Raw genomic sequence first — 22,243 nt, forward strand, 5'->3', positions numbered from 1 at the left:
TCGGTCCAACCAAATTCATGCGCGAAGTGCGGGCACGGCGTCTACGCCATTGGAGCCAAAATATATACACCCGCAAGTATATACGTCTTATCGCACATAACCACTGCGCTCACTCTGGCAATCTCTGCAGTCTTCTGATAAATGCTTCGTCATATTATGATTAACGAGAGATTTGTCTTCGTGAAAGGCTTCGATAGCAGCAAAAGCCCTTTAATTCAATATATCTCATGCAAAGCCCTTAAAGAGCACAAACGCTGCGCTGAAAGTCATATGTGGCAAGGGCGCGCTTTTTGAGGGCCGAAAATAAAACACAACGTCGACGTCAACTCTCATTTGCAAGAAAAATGGCGTTACGTGAACGTCACCGTGTAGGTGTGATGTTGCTGTGATAACTGCAGTGAACCCAATTGACGTAAAAAAAAAGTTTATTGAAGAGAGGACGATGCCCGCTGGTGCCTAGGGCATATAACCAGTGGCACACACCCAGCGGCCCATGGATACATACATACCCAGTGACATGTATTTCACACATTTTTGCATACATCCCCTGTGAATTTTTTTTCTTGCCCTTCCCCTATTTAAATGATTAAGTACGCGACAATGTTAACCTACACAGCAAAATAAGATATAGAACATAAATTCTGGAGCTCTGCGTCTTACCTAAACGCTGTGAGCTATGTTGGCGGGGTGCGTTTGCATCGCAATTTGCACTATTTTCCTACTTTATATATTACCTGGTGCCATGAATGTGGCCTGCCTCGTGCATGTAGCAACCTTTGTTAAAAGCAGACACAAGAAAATACGTTTTCCAGTACGTCAAACCTTAAAACCCGCAGTGCGAAATCAATGGAAGCGCCGTGACCGCCTTCGTCCCGTCGACTGCTTTACATGCCAGTGCTCTGACTTCTGCCGTTCGCGGCGCTGTTCGCCAGCACGTCGTAGAGTTACTGTATATGCTACCACAGGTAGCGTTCGGTAGCATATACAGTAGCTCTATCACGTCTTAGTGTCCCTGTATATGCTCCCTAACATAATCCTAACATAATCCTAATCCATAAGAAAGGGGACGCCAAAGACTTGAAAAATTATAGACCGATCAGCTTACTGTCCGTTGCCTACAAAGTATTTACTAAGGTAATTGCAAATAGAATCAGGAACACCTTAGACTTCTGTCAACCAAAGGACCAGGCAGGATTCCGTAAAGGCTACTCAACAATAGACCATATTCACACTATCAATCAAGTGATAGAGAAATGTGCAGAATATAAGCAACCGTTGTATATAGCTTTCATTGATTACGAGAAAGCGTTTGATTCAGTCGAAACCTCAGCAGTCATGGAGGCATTACGGAATCAGGGTGTAGATGATCCATATGTAAAAATACTGGAAGATATCTATAGCGGCTCCACAGCCACCGTAGTCCTCCATAAAGCAAGCAACAAAATCCCAATAAAGAAAGGCGTCAGGCAGGGAGATACGATATCTCCAATGCTATTCACAGCGTGTTTACAGGCGGTATTCAGAGACCTGGATTGGGAAGAATTGGGGATAAAAGTTAATGGAGAATACCTTAGTAACTTGCGATTCGCTGATGATATTGCCTTGCTTAGTAACTCAGGGGACCAAATGCAATGCATGCTCACTGTCCTGGAGAGGCAAAGCAGAAGAGTGGGTCTAAAAATTAATATGCAGAAAACTAAAGTAATGCTTAACAGTCTCGGGAGAGAACAGCAATTTACAATAGGCAGCGAGGCACTGGAAGTCGTAAGGGAATACATCTACTTAGGGCAGGTAGTGACGGCGGATCCGGATCATGAGACGGAAATAATCAGAAGAATAAGAATGGGCTGGAGTGCGTTTGGCAGGCATTCCCAAATCATGAACAGCAGGTTGCCGTTATCGCTCAAGAGAAAAGTATATAATAGCTGTGTCTTACCAGTACTCACCTACGGGGCAGAAACCTGGAGGCTTACGAAAAGGGTTCTACTCAAATTGAGGACGACACAACGAGCTATGGAAAGAAGAATGATAGGTGTAACGTTAAGGGATAAGAAAAGAGCAGATTGGATGAGGGAACAAACGCGAGTTAATGACATCTTAGTTGAAATCAAGAAAAAGAAATGGGCATGGGCAGGACATGTAATGAGGAGGGAAGATAACCGATGGTCATTAAGGGTTACGGACTGGATCCCAAGGGAAGGGAAGCGTAGCAGGGGGCGGCAGAAAATTAGGTGGGCGGATGAGATTAAGAAGTTTGCAGGGACGGCATGGCCACAATTAGTACATGACCGGGGTTGTTGGAGAAGTATGGGAGAGGCCTTTGCCCTGCAGTGGGCGTAACCAGGCTGATGATGATGATGATGATATGCTCCCTCAGGGAGCAGAGTGGCGCATAGGTCCGCCAGTATGTTCCTGATATGCAGTGAAACCACTCCTCGCGCACGCAGGAGGCAAATACCACGCGGTGTTCCATTTGCTTTTTTGCCTGCTAGTCGCGATGGTACTTTTTAATACAGGCTACGATCGAACCATTGGCGTAGCTAGAGATGAGTAGGGTTCTAACACCCAGAAATGTTGTTTGTCTATACATATTGCCACATCCAGTACGCGGCACGTAGATGAAGCTGAAGATCTCGCGCATTGCGGATGAGAAGAAGAGGTCCCCGCGCGATCCTTTTTCAGTTGGCCTGCAATTAAAGTGTCCTGCCCTTTTTATCAGTTCCTGCTGCTTGTGAATCGTGACACTGGTGGAGGCGCAGGGTCAATGTTTGGGACGCCTGTCAACAGCTCCACATCAAGCCCAGGACGTCTTCTGCGTGTCAAAACACCCGTTCACCACGCCAGCCATCGCCTACTAGGCCTAAGCCCAGAATTTGGTCCCCTACCAGGAAGTCTGCCTGTTAGCACGAGTGTCCAAGACATGGCAGACCCAGGCTCTGCACAGGTGACTCTTCTGACTCCTCGATCTCCCGTGAGCTTCCACGGCAATGCCTACGAGGATGCAGAAGGCTGGCTCGGGAAATACGAGCGCGTAGCCAAGTATAATGAGTGGAATGCTAGACAGAAGCTATCCCACGTGTATTTCTTTCTTGAAGACGGAGTCCGCACGTGGTTCGTAAATCGCGAGTGAATCTGGCCAAGCTGGGATGAGTTCCGCCGCCAGTTTCTCCATACGTTCGGAAGCACCGAAAGGCGAGACCACGCACAGCGTTTTCTCGAATCACGGATTCAAAAGCCGAACTGTTGCCATGTTCGCTGAGGACATGGCTCGTCTTTGTTGTCGTGCAGGCCCCGATATGCCCGAGGCAAGAAAACTCAGCCGCCTCATGCGCGGCCTAAAGGAGCAGCTCTTAACCGATCTTGTGCGGAACCCGCCGACGAGCGTCGATGAATTTATTAAAGAATCAACGGCCATAGAGCGTGCGTTACACCTACGCAGCCGCCAGTATGATCACCTGACCAGCACTGGACTGGAAAGCGCCGCAGCAGTGACGGTCACAGACGAGAGTTCTTTGCGCCGGCTGATACGTGAAATTGTTCAGGAAGAAGTTAAGAAGCTCACTCCCATGCCAAATGAATGCACAGCTACGTCGGTGGCTGAAGTTGCGCGCCAAGAAATAAAGGAAGCGTTTGCGGCTCCCGAGCCAAATTCCCAGGCGTGGCCCAGCTACGCAGATGTTGTCCGTCGACTGCTAACCCCGATGCCGACACCACAGTCACATTCCCAGACGTGGCAGCCCAGCTACGCAGATGTTGTCCGTCGACCGCCACTTCCGATGCTGACGCCGCAGTACCACCAGCAGTCAGCACCGGCATCACCTTGGTACCACAGGGAACAACCGACGCGACCACCGCTTCGCAGAACCGACATTTGGCGCACAGCTGACTACAGGCTCTTGTACTTCCAATGTGGGGAGGCAGGCCACATCTGCCGTCATCGCCTTTATCGCGTCGTAGGGTACCAAGCGTTCTTATGCACTGCTTCTCGTCGTGCTTTTGATGGTAGCCGAGCGAACATCGACACGAATTCGACGAGCTGGCAAGCCGATTCTCCCGGTTACCGGTCGCACTCCCCTTCTGCGGGACATCGTGTTCCAGCTGCAAGACGCAGTTCCATCGACGTGGTCCGAGGGCGATCTCCCAGCCCACGCCGGGGAAACTGAAGGCCGCGACCTCAGGGGGGAAGGTTGTCAGACTTCGAAGTGCCGAAAATCCACCATTGCCGTCGAACGAGAAGCCGATACAGCCGGATGATTTGACGACAGACGAGATTGTTAGAGCCGATGTTTACTGTATCAATTGACGGCCACGACGTGACGGCGCTAGTAGACACTGGCGTAGACTTTTCAATTGTAACTGAAAAACTGGCGGACAGACTTCCCAAAGTGAAAATGGAATGGTCAGGGCCGCACATTGTAGGTGCTGGAGGCCAGCTACTGACACCGACTGGCAAGTGTACTGCAAGGGTCAACATAGGGGATTCGTCATTCGTCACAAATTTTGTTATTCTTCCCGACTGCTGCAAAGATGTAATCTTAGGTATGCTCTTCTTACGCGAGTACGGCGCCGTCATCAACATACCGCAAGGTATACTAACCTTTTCTGGGGACGAAAGTGTGGAACTACAACGCAAGCCTTTGCGCATCATAGACGACATGACCGTACCACCATTATCTTGCCGTCTTGTTTCCGTCAAGTGCAACACAGAGTACGATGGGGAAGGTATTGCCGAGCAGATAATTGCGCTTTTGCTCACCCAAGGTACTGCCACGCCCAGAAGTCTCGGCAAAGTAATCATGCGGAAACAGAACTACTGCTGACAAACTTCAGCACGCAACGACGACACATTGCACAAGGCGCAGCAGTTGCTTACCTCGACGAGATTGCGGAATTCGGCGAATGCTTTGCATTACAACAAGGAGAGCAAGACGCTTCGGCACCGTTACCTGCTCTTAACGTGAGCGCGAGCTTATCACCAGCTGAAAGGCAGCGCCTACTGGACCTGCTTCACCAGTTTCGCGATTGCTTCTTGTAGACATCCAGAGTTGGTCAGACGCCACTGACGAAGCACCGGATCACGGAGGAGACAGCGAGACCAATTCGACAAAACCCGTACCGTGTAGCACCAAAAGAACGCGAAGCGATCCGAGAGCAAGCGAAGAAAATACTCGACGACGACGTTATCCAACCATCAAAAACCCGTCGGCATCACCGGTAGGAATGGTAAAAAAGAAAGACAGCAGTCTACGTTTTTGTGTCGACTACCGTAAGTTGAACCGGGTGACAAAGAAAGACATATACTCATTACCGCGTATCGACGATTCTCTCAGCAGGCTGAGGCATGCCCGCTACTTCTCATCGATGGACCTCAAAAGTGGCTATTGGCAAATCGAGGTTGACAGGAGAGACAGAGAAAAGACTGCTTTCGTAACGTCTGATAAGCTTTACGAATTCAAGGTGCTGCCTTTCGGTTTATGCTCAGCTGCAGCAACTTTTCAGCAACACATGGATATGATTCTGTAAGGCCTGAAGTGGCAGACATGCCTAGTATACCTCGACGACGTCATAGTTTTTTCGGAAATGTTCGAGGAACACCTGAGACGGCTGCTGGCAGTTCTACAAACGATCCGGTCCAGCGGCTTAACACTGAAAGCAGAAAAGTGTCACTTTGGTTTCTAGGAACTCCAGTTTTTAGGTCATGTTGTGAGTCATCATGCGTCCGCCCTGACACCGACAAGATCACGGCCGTCGCAAAGTTTCCAACGCCAACGGATAAGAAGGTAGTGAGGCGTTTCCTAGGTCTCTGCTCGTATTACCAAAGATTTATAGCCATTTTTCACATATAGCTTCACCGTTAACGCGCCTTACAAGAGAAGATGTTGCCTTCGAATAGGGCGAAGAAGAACAAGCAGCGTTTAATTATCTCCGACAGCGCCTGCAAACACCTCCTGTACTGGCTCGCTTTGACGAGGACGCTCCTACCATGATTCATACGGACGCTAGCAACGTAGGTCTAGGCGCTGTGCTCGTGCAGTGGCAAGACTCAGCCGAGAGAGTCATTGCATATGCAAGTGGGAGGCTCTCACGTGCTGAGTGTAATTAGTCAACCATAGAAAATGAATGCCTTGTGGTGGTATGAGCAGTTATGAAGTTTCGTCCGTACCTCTATGGCCGTTCCTTCAGTGTTGTCAGCGATCATCACTCACTTTGCTGGCTGACGAACTTAAAGGATCCGTCCAGTGGACTAGGGCGTTGGAGCCTAAGGCTACAAGAATTCGATATGGCAGTGGTGTACAAGTCCGGACGAAAGCACTTCGACGCCGACTGCCTTTCAAGGTCACCGATTGGGCAGGAAGTCACAGAGGATGACGAAGACATGGCTTTTATAGATGTTCTAGACACGGCCAGGATTGCTCGTCAGCAGCGGGAAGAGAGCGAACTGATTCCGCTCATTGAACTTTTAGAAGGCCGGATTACAAGCGGACCCAAAACATTTGCAAGGAGCTTGCCATCATTCTGCTTCCGTAATGATGTTCTTTACAAGAAGAACTTGTCTGCAAGCGGAAGCAGCCGCCTACTTGTCGTCCCAACGTGCCTCCGTCATGAGGTCTTGCAAGCCTGCCACGATGGACTGACATCTGGCCACCTCGACTACACGCGAACACTGGCCCGAGCCTAAGATAAATATTACTGGCCAAGGATTGCCACATTTGTGAAACATTACGTGTGCACGTGCCTCCATTGTCAGCGACGCAAACCACCCTATATGAAACCAGCTGGGCTACCACAACCAGTCTAAGTGCCCACGACCCCATTTTCCCAAATCGGGATGGACCTCGGCCCATTCCCGACTTCCAATACTGGCAATAAGTGGGTAATATTTGCCACCGATTACCTGACGCACTATGCAGAGACAAAGGCCCTTCCAAGTGAAACCGCAGTCGAAGCAGCGCGATTCTTTATTGAAAACGTGGTCTTGAGGCACGGTGCACCAGCGGTGATATAACGGATAGAGTAACGCCGGCTACGGTGTAGCCGAGTAATAGCGCCTACACTTCTAAAGACAGCGCTTAGCCTCAGCGACACGGCTCACCGAAAGACCACAGCCTATCACCCGCAAACGAACGGCCTAACAGAATGCTTGAACAAGACTATCGCCGATATGCTGAGTATATGCACGTAGACGCGGAGCACAAAAATTGGGATGACGTTCTACAGTACGTCGCATTCGCTTACAACACTGCTCAACAGGAAACGACGCGAAAGACACCATTTAGCCTTCTTCATGGCCGTGAAGTGACGACGATGCTCGATGCGATGTCGCCACATGACTGCGGTGATATAGGCACGGACGCTGAAGCTTTCGCTCAATGTGCTGAAGAAGCGAGACAACTCGCCCGCGTCAGAATCGCCCGACAACAGGACTACGACGCTCGACACTACAATCTACGGCGCCGCTACATGACATATCAGCCAGGCGACAAAGTCCCATCCGTAGGCGAGGGCTTTCAGAACAGCTACTCAGGCGCTACTTTGGTCCGTACAAGGTTTTACGGCGCCTCAGCGATCTGAACTATGAGGTTATCCCTGACAGTCCTGCTTCCTCCAGGGCGAGGCAGCGTCCACCAGGAGTCGTGCTCGTTGTGCGCGTGAAGCCTCACTGTTCGGAGTGAAGTGCCCCCACCTCGTCTGACACATCTTCCTGCCATTGGGTGAGTATCGGGACGATGCTCTCTCTGGAAGGAGTCAAATGCCGCATCCAGTACGCGGCACGTAGAGGAAGACGAAGATCTCGCGCATTGCGGAAAAGATAAAGAGGTCCCCGCGCGATCGTATTTCAGTTGGCTTGCGATTAAAGTGTCCTGCCCCTTTTATCAGTTCCTTCTGCTTGTGAATCGTGACACTATATACACGCACATATATAAACACACGCACAAACGTACATAATGCGCCAACACAGCACGCGATTGTTTAGCTTGAATTGTGCGAGTTGGCGTCGAAGACGCGCGTTATGTGGGCGAGGCGCGTGAGAGAGGTAGTTTATCATACGCCGACAATACAGTACAGCCCGTTGGCGAGATACGAAAGTGACATTGTCCTCCGGAGAAAGGCGGTCTATTGAGGCTAGGGAGGAAACCGGCGTAAAAGTCACATCCGAGGAGTTGCTATGTGATGGAGTTGCCGAGATGTCGAGCAGGTGCGCAGGAAGCGGACAACGAGAAATGAGCGTCAGCGTCTTGGTACTTCTGAATAATGCCAAAGTCATACGCTGGCAAGCGGAGAATCTAGCGACCCATGCGCCCGGTCAAGTTCTTGAGCGTAGAGAGCCAGCATAAGGCGTGGTGGTCCGTAACAATTGTAAAATGTTGTAATCATTGTAAATGTTGTAATTCATATACGACAATGAATAGCACGCCAGGAACGCTCCCCTCCACGTACGTTAGTGGACTGCGCCACGTGCTAACAAAGGGAGACCGTAGGCCGCCCCACGCTGCTGCTGGCCCACATTTTACTTCTGAAGAAGGGACCGAGCTGGTCCCGAAACGTTGGGTTCCAAGAAAATTATTGGTTGGAGTGAGTACTTTCTTTTTCAATAAGTGTCAATATGATGTGTTTTGTATCACTTCACCGAGGCCCTTGACCTAATATCGTATAATACCGTACCTGCAACCCGGAGCCGATGAATGCAACGCACGCTCGATGGTCCGCTGATTGCAATGTCGATGGAACTGACGGAAACGACGAATCAGCGTCGCGCCCGTAAAGTTGGCTTCGCAGCGGCGCAGATGAGCATTTGACGTCATTTTGCACCACGTGATAGCGTTCGGCGAATAGCGGTGTGAGCGGCGCCGGAAAAGTTATGCCCAACTCTGCTCCCTGCGAGAGCATATTAGGAGCACTAGCACGCCGCTCACGCGCCGCTGGCGCCTTACGACTGCCGCCCGGTGCCTACACAACTGCCTTACAATGTGACTGGAAAGTGGGAATGGTCGTTCCAGTCTTCAAAGCAGGTAACTCGCTCATAAACTACCGTCCCATTTCATTAGCTAATGTCGCTCGCACAATCATGGAACATATCATATACTAGCATGTCATCAACGGTTTAGGCTCGGTAAACTTATTTCATCCTTCTCAACACCGTTTTCATAAGGGGCTTTTATGCGAAACACAACTAGCTATTTTCATGATCTGCAAGTTAACCTTGATAACAACGTTCAACCCGATGCCATCTTTTTAGACTTTTCTAGAGCTTACTGATGAAATTATCCCAATTGAACTTAGATCCTGACGTAGTACAATGCATAAAATAATTTACGACTAATCGTTCCAAGTTCGTCCTTGTTCATAAGTACGCCTTCAAACCCCCCCCCCCCCCCTATACCTTCAGGGGGCCCTAAAGGTTCAATCTTGGGACCGCTTCTTTTCCTAATATACATTAACGATCTTCCGCTGCATGTATCTTCTCCTGATCTCATGTTCGCTGACGACTGTGTGATTTATCGTACTGTGACTGATATCTCCGACCATGCATCTCTCCAGAATGACCTTAATAACGTGCAAAACTGGTGCAACCGTTGGCAAATGGCCTTGAAACCTAACAAGTGCAAATTTATTTCAGTTTCCCGCGTCCCTATCCCTTGCAAAATCACAAACGTCCCGGTAAAATCTCTTCTAGCGTATAAGTACTTAAGCATAACCAGAGTCCTTCCATGGAAGGACTCTGGTTGCTATGCGCATGCGACTAACGTGATTTCGTGAGCGAAAAGGATGCTAGGATTCATGAAACGTCACCTTCGTCATGCTCCGCAGCACGTCAAACTACTCGCATACAACTAACTCATTTGTCAGATGACAACTAGAATATGCCACCGCCATCTGGAACCCTCACCAAAAATATCTAATCAATGCACTCGAATCAGTTCAGAATCGTGTGACCAGATTCATCAATTCGTCATATTCATATAAGATCAGCATTTCAGTCTTAAAGGCAGAATCTAGCTTGACACCTCTTGCTTTTCGTCGTCGTATTGCCACGCGCTCTCTTTATCACATTTTTTTACAGCTCGCTAAGCCGCTCACATTACGTCACGCCATCATCTTCGCACATGTCACAGCGCACCATCCATCAACGCCAAGTTGCGCGTCCTCGCACACGAACTGCCACAATTCAAGCTTCATTTTTTCCTCGCGCTGCCAGGAACTGTAACGACATACTCTTCAATGCCGATGCCACCACATGTCGTCCAGAATTTGTGTAAACTGTTCAAACTTGTATTTCACCGTAACACCTGCGTTTCTTGTGTATGCATGTAGCCAACCCTTATGTAATACCCCGAACTTTAAGGTAGTAAAATGAAAATGAAATGAAACATGTAACACGGCTTCATAGCGGCGTCAAAAAAATTCAGAAACCAACTAAGAAACGTTTTTTTTTAGAGCGCAGCTCCAAGGCGCCCGTTCCTGCGTTGAGCGTCGGCGTCGTCGGCGTAACCGAGCGGACGAACACGGCGATGGATGAAAGAGCGAACTCTTAACGCAGCGTGGAATGAAAGACGGCGATAGCGAAGTAAGCGCAAGGAGGAAAGCGGAGGAGGGTGGACCAGAATCATGAGGCGAAAAGCAGAGGAGGTATGGCGAAAGCGTGAGAAGAAAAGCATAGTGCCGCGGCAAGACGGGATCTGCGGCGACGACCGCTACGCCATGGCGCCAGAGTAGTGTGCCGTCGTCCGCCTCTCGCGATCTCCCGATTAGCGAGGCAGTCGCGCTACACTTCGCTCCGTTTTCAACGTGCCGCACGAGACAGATTATGCGCGTCAGCCTATATATCGCGAAATGAAAACACATATAGAGCTGCGCTCAAATTTAGCATTAGGGAGTGCTGTAATCTTCAGCGAATTTCTTTTTCACTTGGATATTCTGTTGTAAAAGTTTATGCTTTAAGCTCTACGAGTGTCTAATGCGCAATCGGAGACTGGGGAAAGAGCGTGCTCGCGTGTACGCACTGACCTAGAGCTCTCTTTCGAGCTGCTGAACGATGGCGTCGATGCCTTGGCCTGCGCCAGAGGATCGAATGCGCTGCCCACCGGACCTGCAAAATGTGAGGCGGCATGAAATGAAAGGCTTGCTAATCATTACAAAAGCTGCCACAGTGCCCTCACCTGAACGACTCGGGCCTGTTTATTGCTTTAATGTTTTTGGGCACGTTTGCCGACCTCTTGATACTTACTATTAATCTGTATTGACTCCCAGATAACACGTTTCTTGTTCTTTCGTTTAATCTTACTTTCGCTGGCTTTCCATTTTCGCCAATGTATAGTTTGCGGCAAAGCGAACATTCCGGCATATTAATAACGTTATAGCTAGTGCAGGTGAAGCTCAATTTCATGAATATTATCACTCGGCGTTGTTTTTCATTTCTATTCTGCTTTGAATATGTTTGGGGGTTTGATACCTGGAAAGGATAGGCTGTTGATTCTTAGTCTGATGTGCTAATTATGGAAGTTTCCTATATGCGGATTCAACTGTGCAGAAATATAGGATATATCCGGTGAACGCCGCTGCAGTCAGCGGATCGTTACCGGTGACTTCGCTATACCTTGCATTGCGGCAGAGCTGTATCCGGCTCCACGAACTGCAGTCATGGGCCGCGAAGCGAAGCTGGTGGTGGCCGTGTTCAGCCGGGAAGGAGGCACCACGGACGTCTGGCCGCGGAACTGCAATGGTGCCGCGAAAAGAGGAAATGAAGCAAGCAAAGAAACCATAGGACGGGGCGTGACATCACGCCGCCAGCATTCAGGAACCCGTGACACGGCCACCCTTGCCTTGCCTCTCGCCACTGAATCCAAAAGTCGGTCGATCAGGTGACCAATTGGACAATCAAACACAACACGTGCTTATAGCCAGGAGGGCTTCTCGAAAACATTTTCGGTGTTCTTTTCCATATTGCTCAAGAGGTACTAATATAATCCTAACTGCGAAATGGCGCTGTTTTCCTCTGAAAAGCAAGCCGCACTTTGAATGAAGACAGAGAAAAAAACTGTTATTGAAATAGAGAGGAACCACAGGGTCCTCCGACAGGCCCTGGGCGTGGGTGGAGTCCTCAGTCCGGGACTCCATCTGCCTCGGCCGCCCAGCGCTCTCTCACGGCCAGATCGAGCTGGTCCCGGGCGTTGACGCTAGACAGCGAGGCATCCCACTGTTGTGTGGTGGGGTGGGGGATTAGAGCGTTGGCGCTCATGAACTGCCGCGCCCACGTGGCGTGGTAGAGCATGGCCGGAGAATTGCAGTGTTGGGCATTGTTGCGGGTATTGTGTGGGATACATGGCGTTTGCGGTGCGGAAAGGTGTTTGTCTACAGCTGCCTCCACGAAATTGCTTCGGCGCGCGTGAAGGAGTCACGAGCTGGGGGATATTAACGCGATAGCGTTAATCATGTCGCAGAAAATCCGGCTTGGGCGTCCGGCGGCGGCGCCCCGCGTCCGCTGTCGGACGTCGTTTCGGCAAAAAGATTTTCGAACCACGCATACCCAGGCCCTCCGTGTGATGTAAAGAATTTGCGGAACTAATTGACTTTCTCAAGCTAAAATAAGGAAACATCGTAAACTGCGACTTCCACACAACCTACAGACATGATAGCTCACGGACTGTAATTTGACTATACGAAAAAACATAATTCTGTTACGCGAAAACAGGAAAGAAACCGCTTTTCAGAGTTTCTACAATGCACAGACCGGCCGCGGCGTCCGCCATTTGCGCGCGCCGGCGCGCGGGTGTCTTGGGGGCCACGAAGCGGCGCGCCCGGTTCTTTGCAATACCTTTAGCTGGCGCACGCCTTTGCCGCATCGCGGACCACGCAAGAGGCCGCATTTCTACCACAAAGCCCACCTTCGTGCATAGTTCGCCGCCAGCATTACGGTTACATACGCTCCAGTTGCCGGGAAGCGTGAGAAGCAGTCGCGGATATTTCAATGCTATCGCGTTCCACTCTTAAAAGCGAAGCTTAAACGTCCTCCAATTTTTTTCCTGCGCTGTAGTCTGTATAGTGTTGAATTATGGCGTGAAATCGTTTTGGTATCTGTTTTGGGCATCCGAACTCTCCTGTCACGGTTGTCTCCCTGTGATGCTCGGTGAGTGTGCGCTCGAGCCGAGGCATGAGCCCTCGATATTTGTTATATTGGCAGCGAGATCGAGCGGACTCGCCACCTGGTGGACACTGGCTCAACCACGCAGTGACGTGGCCACCGAGATTGCGCGCGCTCCCAGGTTTTGATCCGGCCATCCCATTCGAACCAAGATAGTTGGGTTAATTGCTGTTGATTCAATTGCTCTGACACAGTGACTAGCGCGAACAAGGCTAAAGAAAACAAAAGGTTGGGGCAGGAGCGAGAGCAAGTAGAGCGCTTTGTCTTGTCCTCCGACAACGCGCCCTGTCCTCTCCCAACCTGTGTTCCGTTAGCTTTGTTCGCGCTAGTAAATGTGTCACAGCAATTCCATCCTATTCGGCGCGCTGCTTAGGGAAAGAGAGAAGTGCCATGCGGAGCGTGCGCCCGGCTGCCGTTGGTTGGCGCTGTTAGCCCAGAGCTTCAGAGCACGCAGAGGTGGCCGCCTGGCGCGCGAGATGTCAACGTGCGCACTGCCTCTCGCGACAGCTCCACACAATCCATTCTTCCATTCACAATCCATTCCATTCACAATCCATTCTTTGGCTCCCTGCCCACGTCGGGGCGGACGAGAGGGTTCCGCTGAACGTAAACGAGTCGGCCTACGAGGCTGCGCGTGGCTTTACCGAACGCGCTGCCCTCGGATCGCGCGGCTGTCTCCCCAGACATAGGGACTCTCCTATCACGCACAATGAAATTACTAAATTATTTTAGTTAGACAGAACGGTTTTCCCGCCGCCTCATTCCAAGCTAAGCAGGCCGCAGGCGGTCACGCTCATACTTCTGCAAACTCGACCCATACATGCCTGGTTCTGCGTAGCTTGGCTTCTTGGCAGTAACTCCTGCCCAAATCCGGCGTCTCTTAACAGAATACATCCTTACATTTACCCGAATTGTTCTTGTGCGGCCTGTGGTGAGCCTGCTACTTTGTCTCATATGCTCTGGGAGTTCGGGTCGTTGGGCCCGAAGTTCACCAGGGAAGGGTGGGACACGCTCTCACAATGTCCCGCCTTTGAAAACCACATCCTGGCCGTCCAGGGCGCCCGCGATCGGGCCGGCAGGCTATACCTGTCGGTCCCGTCGTGGGGTTAGCCGGGTTCGCATTTTATCGCGCTTTGATGAACCCAATAAATGTTTATTCACTCACTCACTCACTCACTCACTCACTCACTCACTCACTCACTCACTCACTCACTCACCCACTCACTCTTTTCACGTGTTGCGGAAGATTTTCACGGCATATGCCAGGTAATTTTCAAGCCCTACCTCAAACATTTTGACGTCTCAACCATCTAGTTGCAGTACTTTCCTATGTTCTTATCCATTAATTTTGCAGTATTTGTGTTTATTAATTTATTTTTCTGATCATGAACTTGTAGCTTATCGTAGATGGCAGAATTTATTTGTTCTCACCTTGCTTCACGTTTTCTTTCGTTCTCTTTTTTTTTCACTATGCACTGCAGTGATTCGGCACTTGATATAGCAATTGCTGCGTTGTACGCCTACTCTGTATAGTGCGATGATCTTCATGTAATACTTACAGTATTTTGCTGTGCGTGCGTTTTCCTGTTTTCTTTTCTATTTTTGCTTTTTGTATTTACTGTATTGCTCTAGCACGTTATTGCGTGGTGCGAATAAAGTTTTTATTACGTTGATGCTTTTTTTCTCTTTTTTTACCTCGTTGCACAACGCTTGTTCTAGGTTGATGCAACCGTAGTTTTCCTGTTACCCAACCCAATGTCTTCGTGAAGGCCTGTAAGGTATTTATAAATATATCTTCTTAAACAAATGAAATAAATACGCCATAAGACAAGCGGATCAGAGACACGCAGTTTTTCGTGTTCGGTGTATATAGAAGCACACCCTGCTGTAAACATCTCAGCTAAATTTTGCAGCCGTACACGGCACGTGGAGCTCACAAGCACAGCACGAAGTCGCCTCTTTCTCAAGCACCCTCTTTGCAAACAAAGGCCTGCTCCTCTGCGGTTTCAGAGCTGCCGGCGACTTCTATATATAGCGAAACGATAAATAGACGGCCGCTGTTCGCATGCAACTGACGTCAATCAATAAGGATATTTGGACTAGTGCGCTTCTTCATACTGTTACTGCGTTTATTGATTCACGCAGCTAATAGGCTCAAGTAAGCGAAAATCTGCATTTCGATTTTAGATAAGAATTACGCACTTCCAGAAGAAGCTGAGGGAGATAGAAACGAAACTTTAATGTCCACTCGTGTGGGCTGCAAAGCCGCGCCAGGCACGGCCCCACTGCGCTTACAGGACCGCCAGTCCATGTCGCTGCGGCACATCTGCAGCCCGCGTGGTTCTCCGCCAGTGCGAGTCCGTCGCGCGCAGTGTGGCCTCCCATTTCTCCCACGTGGAGAGCTCCGAGTCCGGCGGGGAAGGATCAGCCGGGCATTCCATAAGGACGTGTGTTAGGGTAGCGGTAGGGTGGGAGCACAAGCAGCAAGTTGGGCTGAAGGAACCTGGGTGGATGCGGGATAGTAGGGTGAGGAGTGTTTGTGTCTGCAGGCGGCGCTACAGGATTTGGGGGGGTGGTGGGTAAGGGATGGGTGGAGTGAGGGGTAGAGCTGGCGTCCTGCCCTGAAGACCTGCGCCAACTCGCTGAAGGTATGCATGCACTCTCTCAAGTCGTCCTGGTCCGATTCCGCCACCCGGTTTATTAGTCGTCGCGTGTAGACATTGGCGTCCTCCTCACCAGGGTTTCCCCCGAGTGCGCAGGCACCCAGATCGGCTCCACCTGGCGGAGTAGTTCTGCAGAAAGGGGTTGTAAAATGGAATAGATAGTCTCGTGGATCCTGGCTCTAGCAAAATTTAGTATTGCGGTTTTGGAGTCGGAGAGGATGTACCTGGCTTCAGTGTGGGCAATGGCAGCGGCTATCGCAGCCTCTTCTGCTGATTCTGAAGTGGAGGTGGTAGGGAGGGGGACGGAGATGAGCGGATAGCCCGTGTGGTCCACAACCGCCATCGCAGCAGCCGCATCCGCGCAAGCCGCGTCCGCCCATACGGCGTACTTCTCGGTCCCCTAGTATTTGTGGAGGGCGCGTGCGCGGGCCGCTCCGCGTGCGGCATGGTAGTCCGGGAGTCTCTTGCGTGGGAGAAGTTTGATGAGGAGGCTGGAGCGTGTGCGTGTAGGGAGTGTGAGGAACTGGGGATGATTGGCGAGTATTCGAATTTGAAGTCTATTTAGTATGTGTCTGCCGATAGGGGCTTTCGTGAGCCTTAGGTATTTAACCTGCCGGTGGGCTGCAACGAGCTCGTGTGTGCTGTTGTGAAGCCCTAGCTTTAGGAGTTTAGGGGTTTTTGTGTGAGGAGGGAGATAGAGGGCAATTTTTTAAGCTTTCCTAAGAAGGGCTTCTAAGGTGTCTGTTTCCCTGTAGTCTAGTTTGAGATAGAGGATAGTATACTGAAAGCGGCTCAGTACGAAGGCATGGAGGACACGGCATATGTCGTGTTCTTGAAGCCCTGGAGAGACACCGGATAAATGTGCAAGTGCGGTCGTTGTTTCTTTAAGTTTTTTATAGTGAAAATATTGTGTTCGGTGTTTTGCAAGTCGATCGAGCCCAAGTATCCATATGGTGTTTACCTCCAGTGCGGGTAGTCCCTCTATTGTTATGTTGAGGGGCGTTGTAGGATACCGGAAGGGTGCAGGGTTTAGGACGTATGATTATGAGTTCCGATTTGGTTGGGGAGCAAGTGAGGCCTATGGAGCGAGCGTAGTGTCCACTACGGAGCGATGGAGCGAGCGTAGTGCGTGCGTGCGTGCGTGTGCGTGTGTGTGTGTGTGTGTGTGTGTGTGTGTGTGTGTGTGTGTGTGTGTGTGTGTGTGTGTGTGTGTGTGTGTGTTTGTGTGTGTGTGTGTGTGTGCGTGCGCGTGTGTGTGCGCGTGCGCGTGTGCGTGTGCGTGTGCGTGCGTGCGTGCGTGCGCGCGTGTGTGTGTGTGTGTGTGTGTGTGTGTGTGTGTGTGTGTGTGTGTGTGTGTGTGTGTGTGTGTGTGTGTGTGTGTGTGTGTGTGTGTGTGTGTGTGTGTGTGTGTGTGTGTGTGTGTGTGTGTGTGTGTGTGTGTGTGTGTGTGTGTGTGTTGGAGACGACGTTCGAAACGGCTGCGATCACATCGGGCTACACATGTTTGGTTTTTCGGGCGGACCACCTTCTGGGATCGGCTCGAAACGATCACCACCAACTCCAAGAAGTGGTCAGGCGCCTGTGGAGACCAACTGCAGGTCAGTCGGACCATATTTCGGCGTTTTACGGCCGATTTTCCACCTTCAGAACGTGGCGAGCTGCTAACCCTAACTTCAGTTAGGAGAGCGGCGCCGGCGGGCGAGCGCGCATTTCAACATGGCGGCCTTAAGAACTCCGGCTGCGACATCGAACCCGCGACTTATTACAACGTCGCGACTTGAAGAACAGATGGATATCACTGCATCTCAGGTGAGTGATGCAACACCGCACCATGAATGCAATAAGGCAGCCACGATCAACAACAACATGCAAAGCGCTACCGTGGTCAACGAAACGACCGCACAAGCCGGATGGGAGCGCGTTCTTTCCCTGAAGGAAAGAAAAATCTCGCTCAGCAGCGCCGCTCCGCGCAAGGAAGCGCACTCCCATCAGGTCCGACTACCAACTCGTGCAAACCCATGGCGCATCGCGGGCACCCACGACTCAAGCGTCTTCCGCCGCTACCGAAGAGTGACCTGAAGGTGGTCATCAGACCACACCAAGGGCTACCACTCAAGAATATTACTAGTCAGGCACTGGCAAGAGCTGTCATGGCGGCGTGCGAGGGCAGAACCACTGACAACAATTTTATTCTAAGAATCAAGTCAGGTTCGAACATAGCAGTGATATCCACCCCGAATCGGGATACGGCCAAGGTCATGCAAGCCATTAAATCCTTGAACATCAACGGACGACAACACCCGGTCAATGCGTACGTTACGGCAGGAGAAGACACGACGCGGGGAGTAATCCACGGGATAGAAGCACACACCCCTTCTGACGTGCTGCGATCGAACCTACGTATCCGAACGCAGGGACTGGAGTTGATCGACGCAAGAATGATGGGCGACTCACAAAGTGCCTTGCTCACCTTCTACGGCAGCCGAGTGCCAAGGTGTGTTTATTACTTCGGGGGAGAGAAACTCTGCACACCCTACCGAAATGCGGTACAATTCTGCCGTACCTGTGGCGCCGTGGGACACCGCACCGACGTATGTCCACAGCCCGACGTACAGGTGTGCCGCTCGTGCGGAGTGCGGGAGCCTGCCGATGGACACACATGCACCCCCAAATGCGCCATTTGTGGGAGTGATCATCCAACGGGTGACCGTCGATGTCCCAAAAGACTAAAGCCAGTCAGGCAGATATCAAGACCACGGCCAAAGAAACCAACGAAGACCCAGCTACGGTGGTTCGCAACCGAAGACGAGGACTCGAGCTGGAATTCCTTCCGGCCATGGATCGTCGCAGCCGCTCCAGAACCCGCTCGCCGTCGCGGAGCCAATCTTGTTCCGGGCAGCCAGGCCAGAGGAGACGGTCGGCATCCCGACCCAAGGTGCCTCAGCAGCAAGATCACACAAAAAAGGAGGCCCCAAGAAGCAAGTCACCAGGGATCCTACTGGCATGCAGCACCCCACAAAATAATCAGGTGAGCTGGGCGCAAGTCGCATCTCCCACTGCCAATGCTAAGAATACACCTACACCAATCACACAAAACCCAGAGTACAAGAAAATAGTAGAAGAAAACAAAATACTTCGAAACAGTTTAGCCGAGCTACGAGCCGAGTTTGAAGCTTTTAAGCGCACGGCAAACAGCACATCATAGCAACCCATACAAATTGCGGACCACACTTCCAAATCACCACCACAGACATCACTGCAATAAAGTACCGCCTCCAGCGCTCATTCGTTAACGCTGGAACAGTCAGCACAAAACAAGCAACTAATGTTCGCAGAGCTACACAAACTCAAACGAATGGTAGAGGATGTGCAAACAAAAGCCGCAGCCGTCCCCCGAAAGAGGGTCAGTCAAAGTCCGGGAGCTCCTACCAGGACACCGAAAGCTATAGAACACACTGATAGCGACAGTAATATCCATGGATAATATGGCAAACAACACAAAGACCGGACACATTGAAATCTGGCAATGGAATTGCTGCACGCTACGCACTAAATTGGCTAATTTCACGCACTACATAAAATCGGTGCCAATCCCTCCCGACGTTATCTGTATTCAGGAAATAGGGAAACAAAATCAAAAACTCAAAGGGTACGAGCTTTATGCTCACCCTGACTACCCTCAAGTAGCCACCTTTGCCAAGAAGGATGTCGCGATTAGCGTAAATTATTTTTTTCGGGAACCTATTCAGCACCAGATAATCACGATTTGGCCGCAGAAAAGGGGCAAACCTAAACCAATTATTGTCAACGTTTATAGTTCTCCCAGAGAAAAACAGGCGGATTTTGAAAACGTGGTGGCCACCGCGGTGCGACTCGCTCAAGGTAGGGACAAATTAATATTGTTAGGCGACTTTAACGCACAACACTCAAACTGGGGCTACAGTAGAGTCAATCCCAAGGGCATATTGTTAGCAGACGTTGTAGAGCGCTACGGACTTTTCCAGCTAAATCAACCGGATCTCCCAACGCGAATCGGGAACAGCGTGTCCCAGGACACTTCCCCCGACCTCACGTTCACCAACAACGAAAGTGAGACGCGATGGACGAACCTAGGTGAAAACCTAGGAAGCAATCACTATATCTTAAGCATATCGGTTAATGCAGCCAGGATTCGAAGAGCTATTGGCAAGGCAAGGCTATCCGACTGGACCAAATTTCGTGAAAAACAGAAAACAATCGGCAGCATAACAGACGTAGGAGAATGGGCCGAGCAGATCCGAGTTATTCACTCTAGGGTCACAAAAACAATTGAAACCACAACGGAGGCTCCAGCCGTGGATCGTCACCTCTTGCATCTCTGGGAAGCCCGGAGAGGCCTCACAAAAAGGTGGAAAAGGCAGAAGCTTAATCGTAAACTCAGGATACGGATAGCTCAGCTAGCGCAGGAAGCTAACGAATACGCACAAAAGTTAAGCGACAGCAATTGGCGTCAGTTCAGCGACTCGCTTCGGGGCACGTTGACTACAAAGAAAACATGGCGCATTCTTCGAAGTATGATTGACCCGGGAGGAACAAAAACAGTCGCGAATCGCACACTCGAGCTGCTTGAAAACGAGTTTGAAGGTCGGGAAGCTGACATGATAGACAAAATTAGAGATATACGTAGGAACTGTACCGACCGGGCAATCCACCAAACCCGTTTACGAAGGTCAGGACCAACCGGAACTAGACGCCCCCATAACCTTTGAAGAGGTTTACGCAGCGGCACACTCCTTCAAGAAAAACACGACCCCAGGGGTAGACCAGGTCACGAACGCAATGATTCGCAATCTAAGTGACGACACGCTAAAGAGCTTGACCAAATTCTTTAACGACACGGTCTGGACAGAGGACGGCGTCCTTCCAAAAGAATGGAAGGAAGCAAAAATTATTCTTATTCCAAAACCAGGTAAGCCTCGTAACATCAACAACCTTCGACCCATCTCCCTAACGTCGTGCGCAGGGAAACTCTTTGAAAAGGTTGTGCAGGTCCGGCTCTCGAACCACATAGAGCTAAACAACATGTTCCCCTCCAACGTGTTCGGTTTTCGACCCCACGTGTCAGCGCAGGACGTTTTTCTACTACTAAAGCACGAGGTCCTGCATCCCAACAGAGGGTCGGAAGATAAATTTGTACTGGCATTGGACATGAAAAAGGCCTTCGACAGCATCTCCCACCACGCTATTCTGGAGGGACTGGAAGCGGTGAACTGCGGAACGCGAATTTATAACTACGTGCGCTCGTTCCTCAGCCACCGCACGGCCACAATCGGATTAGGCTCCACGAGGTCCGACACCTTCAACTGTCCCGACAGAGGTACCCCTCAGGGAGCTATACTCTCTCCACTTCTATTGAATGTAGGGATGAGAAAGCTAGCCCTGGAGCTAGATAAACACCCGAATCTCGGTTGTGCGATATATGCCGATGATATCACGTTCTGGGCTCACCAGGGGTCCTACGGGGACAAGCAAGAAACCCTTCAAAAGGCCATAGACGCAGTCGTGGAATACGCGAGGGCGGCGGACATGGCATGCGCACCCGAAAAATCGGAATTCATTCCGGTGCGTGCGAAATACGCAAGAAAGGAGGACTGGGTGCCGCTCACTCTGACTCTCGACGGGGCGCCAATTCGTGAAGTGGAGACACTCAGAATATTGGGGATGTGGATACAGCAGAATGCTGGAACATCTCACACCCTACAAAAACTAAAGGCGGTCACAGGAAACATGGCCAGAATGATAAGGAGAGTGGCAAGAAGCAGAGACGGCCTAACTGAGGGAGAGACCATCAGCCTGGTTCACGCATTCGTAATTAGCCGACTCACATACGCCCTTCCGTATCAGGCCTTGACAAACCCAGAGATTAAACAGGCAAACGCAATAATAAGAAAAGCCTTCAAAGCCGCCCTTGGTATTCCCGAATGTGCTAGCACAGAGAGATTCAAGGGACTGGGCCTGCACAATACTTTTGACGAGTACGCAGTCGCGACGTTATATGCCCAGAAAGAAAGACTTTGTTCTTCAACTCAGGGCAGGGAAGTATTGGCGAGGTTAGGCTTTCCCCTGAGACCCCAGTATTGCGGAGAGGAAACGGCACAGATAGACCGCAATGTTCGATCGCACATCGCGGTGGCCCCAATTCCTAAAAACATGCACCCCAAGTACCATCCCGGACGACGCAGAGCAAGGGCAGAGACCCTTCACAAACGTTTCGGCATGGGACCGGGGGTGTATTACACGGATGCCAGTCGAGCCAGCTCCGACACTTTCACAATAGTCTCTACATGCAACAACAACATAACAACAGCATCCTTCAAAACCGCCTCGGCATGCGTGGCAGAGGCTGCAGCCATCGCATTGGCCATTCAGGACGCCGAGCGCCAAACCAATTCGGCTGTCA

General features: G+C 50.7%; 1 protein-coding gene across 1 annotated transcript in view; it reads right to left on the minus strand.

The window, feature by feature from the left end:
- nompB (intraflagellar transport protein 88-like protein nompB) overlaps positions 1–22,243 on the minus strand; it is a 149,402-nt gene that overhangs the window by 92,471 nt on the left and 34,688 nt on the right. The window contains exons 4-5 of the mRNA XM_075695041.1: positions 11,597–11,714; positions 11,008–11,089 (exon numbers count right to left, since the gene is read on the minus strand). Of these exons, the coding sequence (XP_075551156.1) occupies positions 11,008–11,089; positions 11,597–11,714 (200 nt within the window). The remainder of the gene's footprint in view (positions 1–11,007; positions 11,090–11,596; positions 11,715–22,243) is intronic.

The sequence above is a fragment of the Dermacentor variabilis genome, chromosome 6, assembly GCF_050947875.1.
Source record: "Dermacentor variabilis isolate Ectoservices chromosome 6, ASM5094787v1, whole genome shotgun sequence".
Classification (NCBI taxonomy): domain Eukaryota; kingdom Metazoa; phylum Arthropoda; class Arachnida; order Ixodida; family Ixodidae; genus Dermacentor; species Dermacentor variabilis.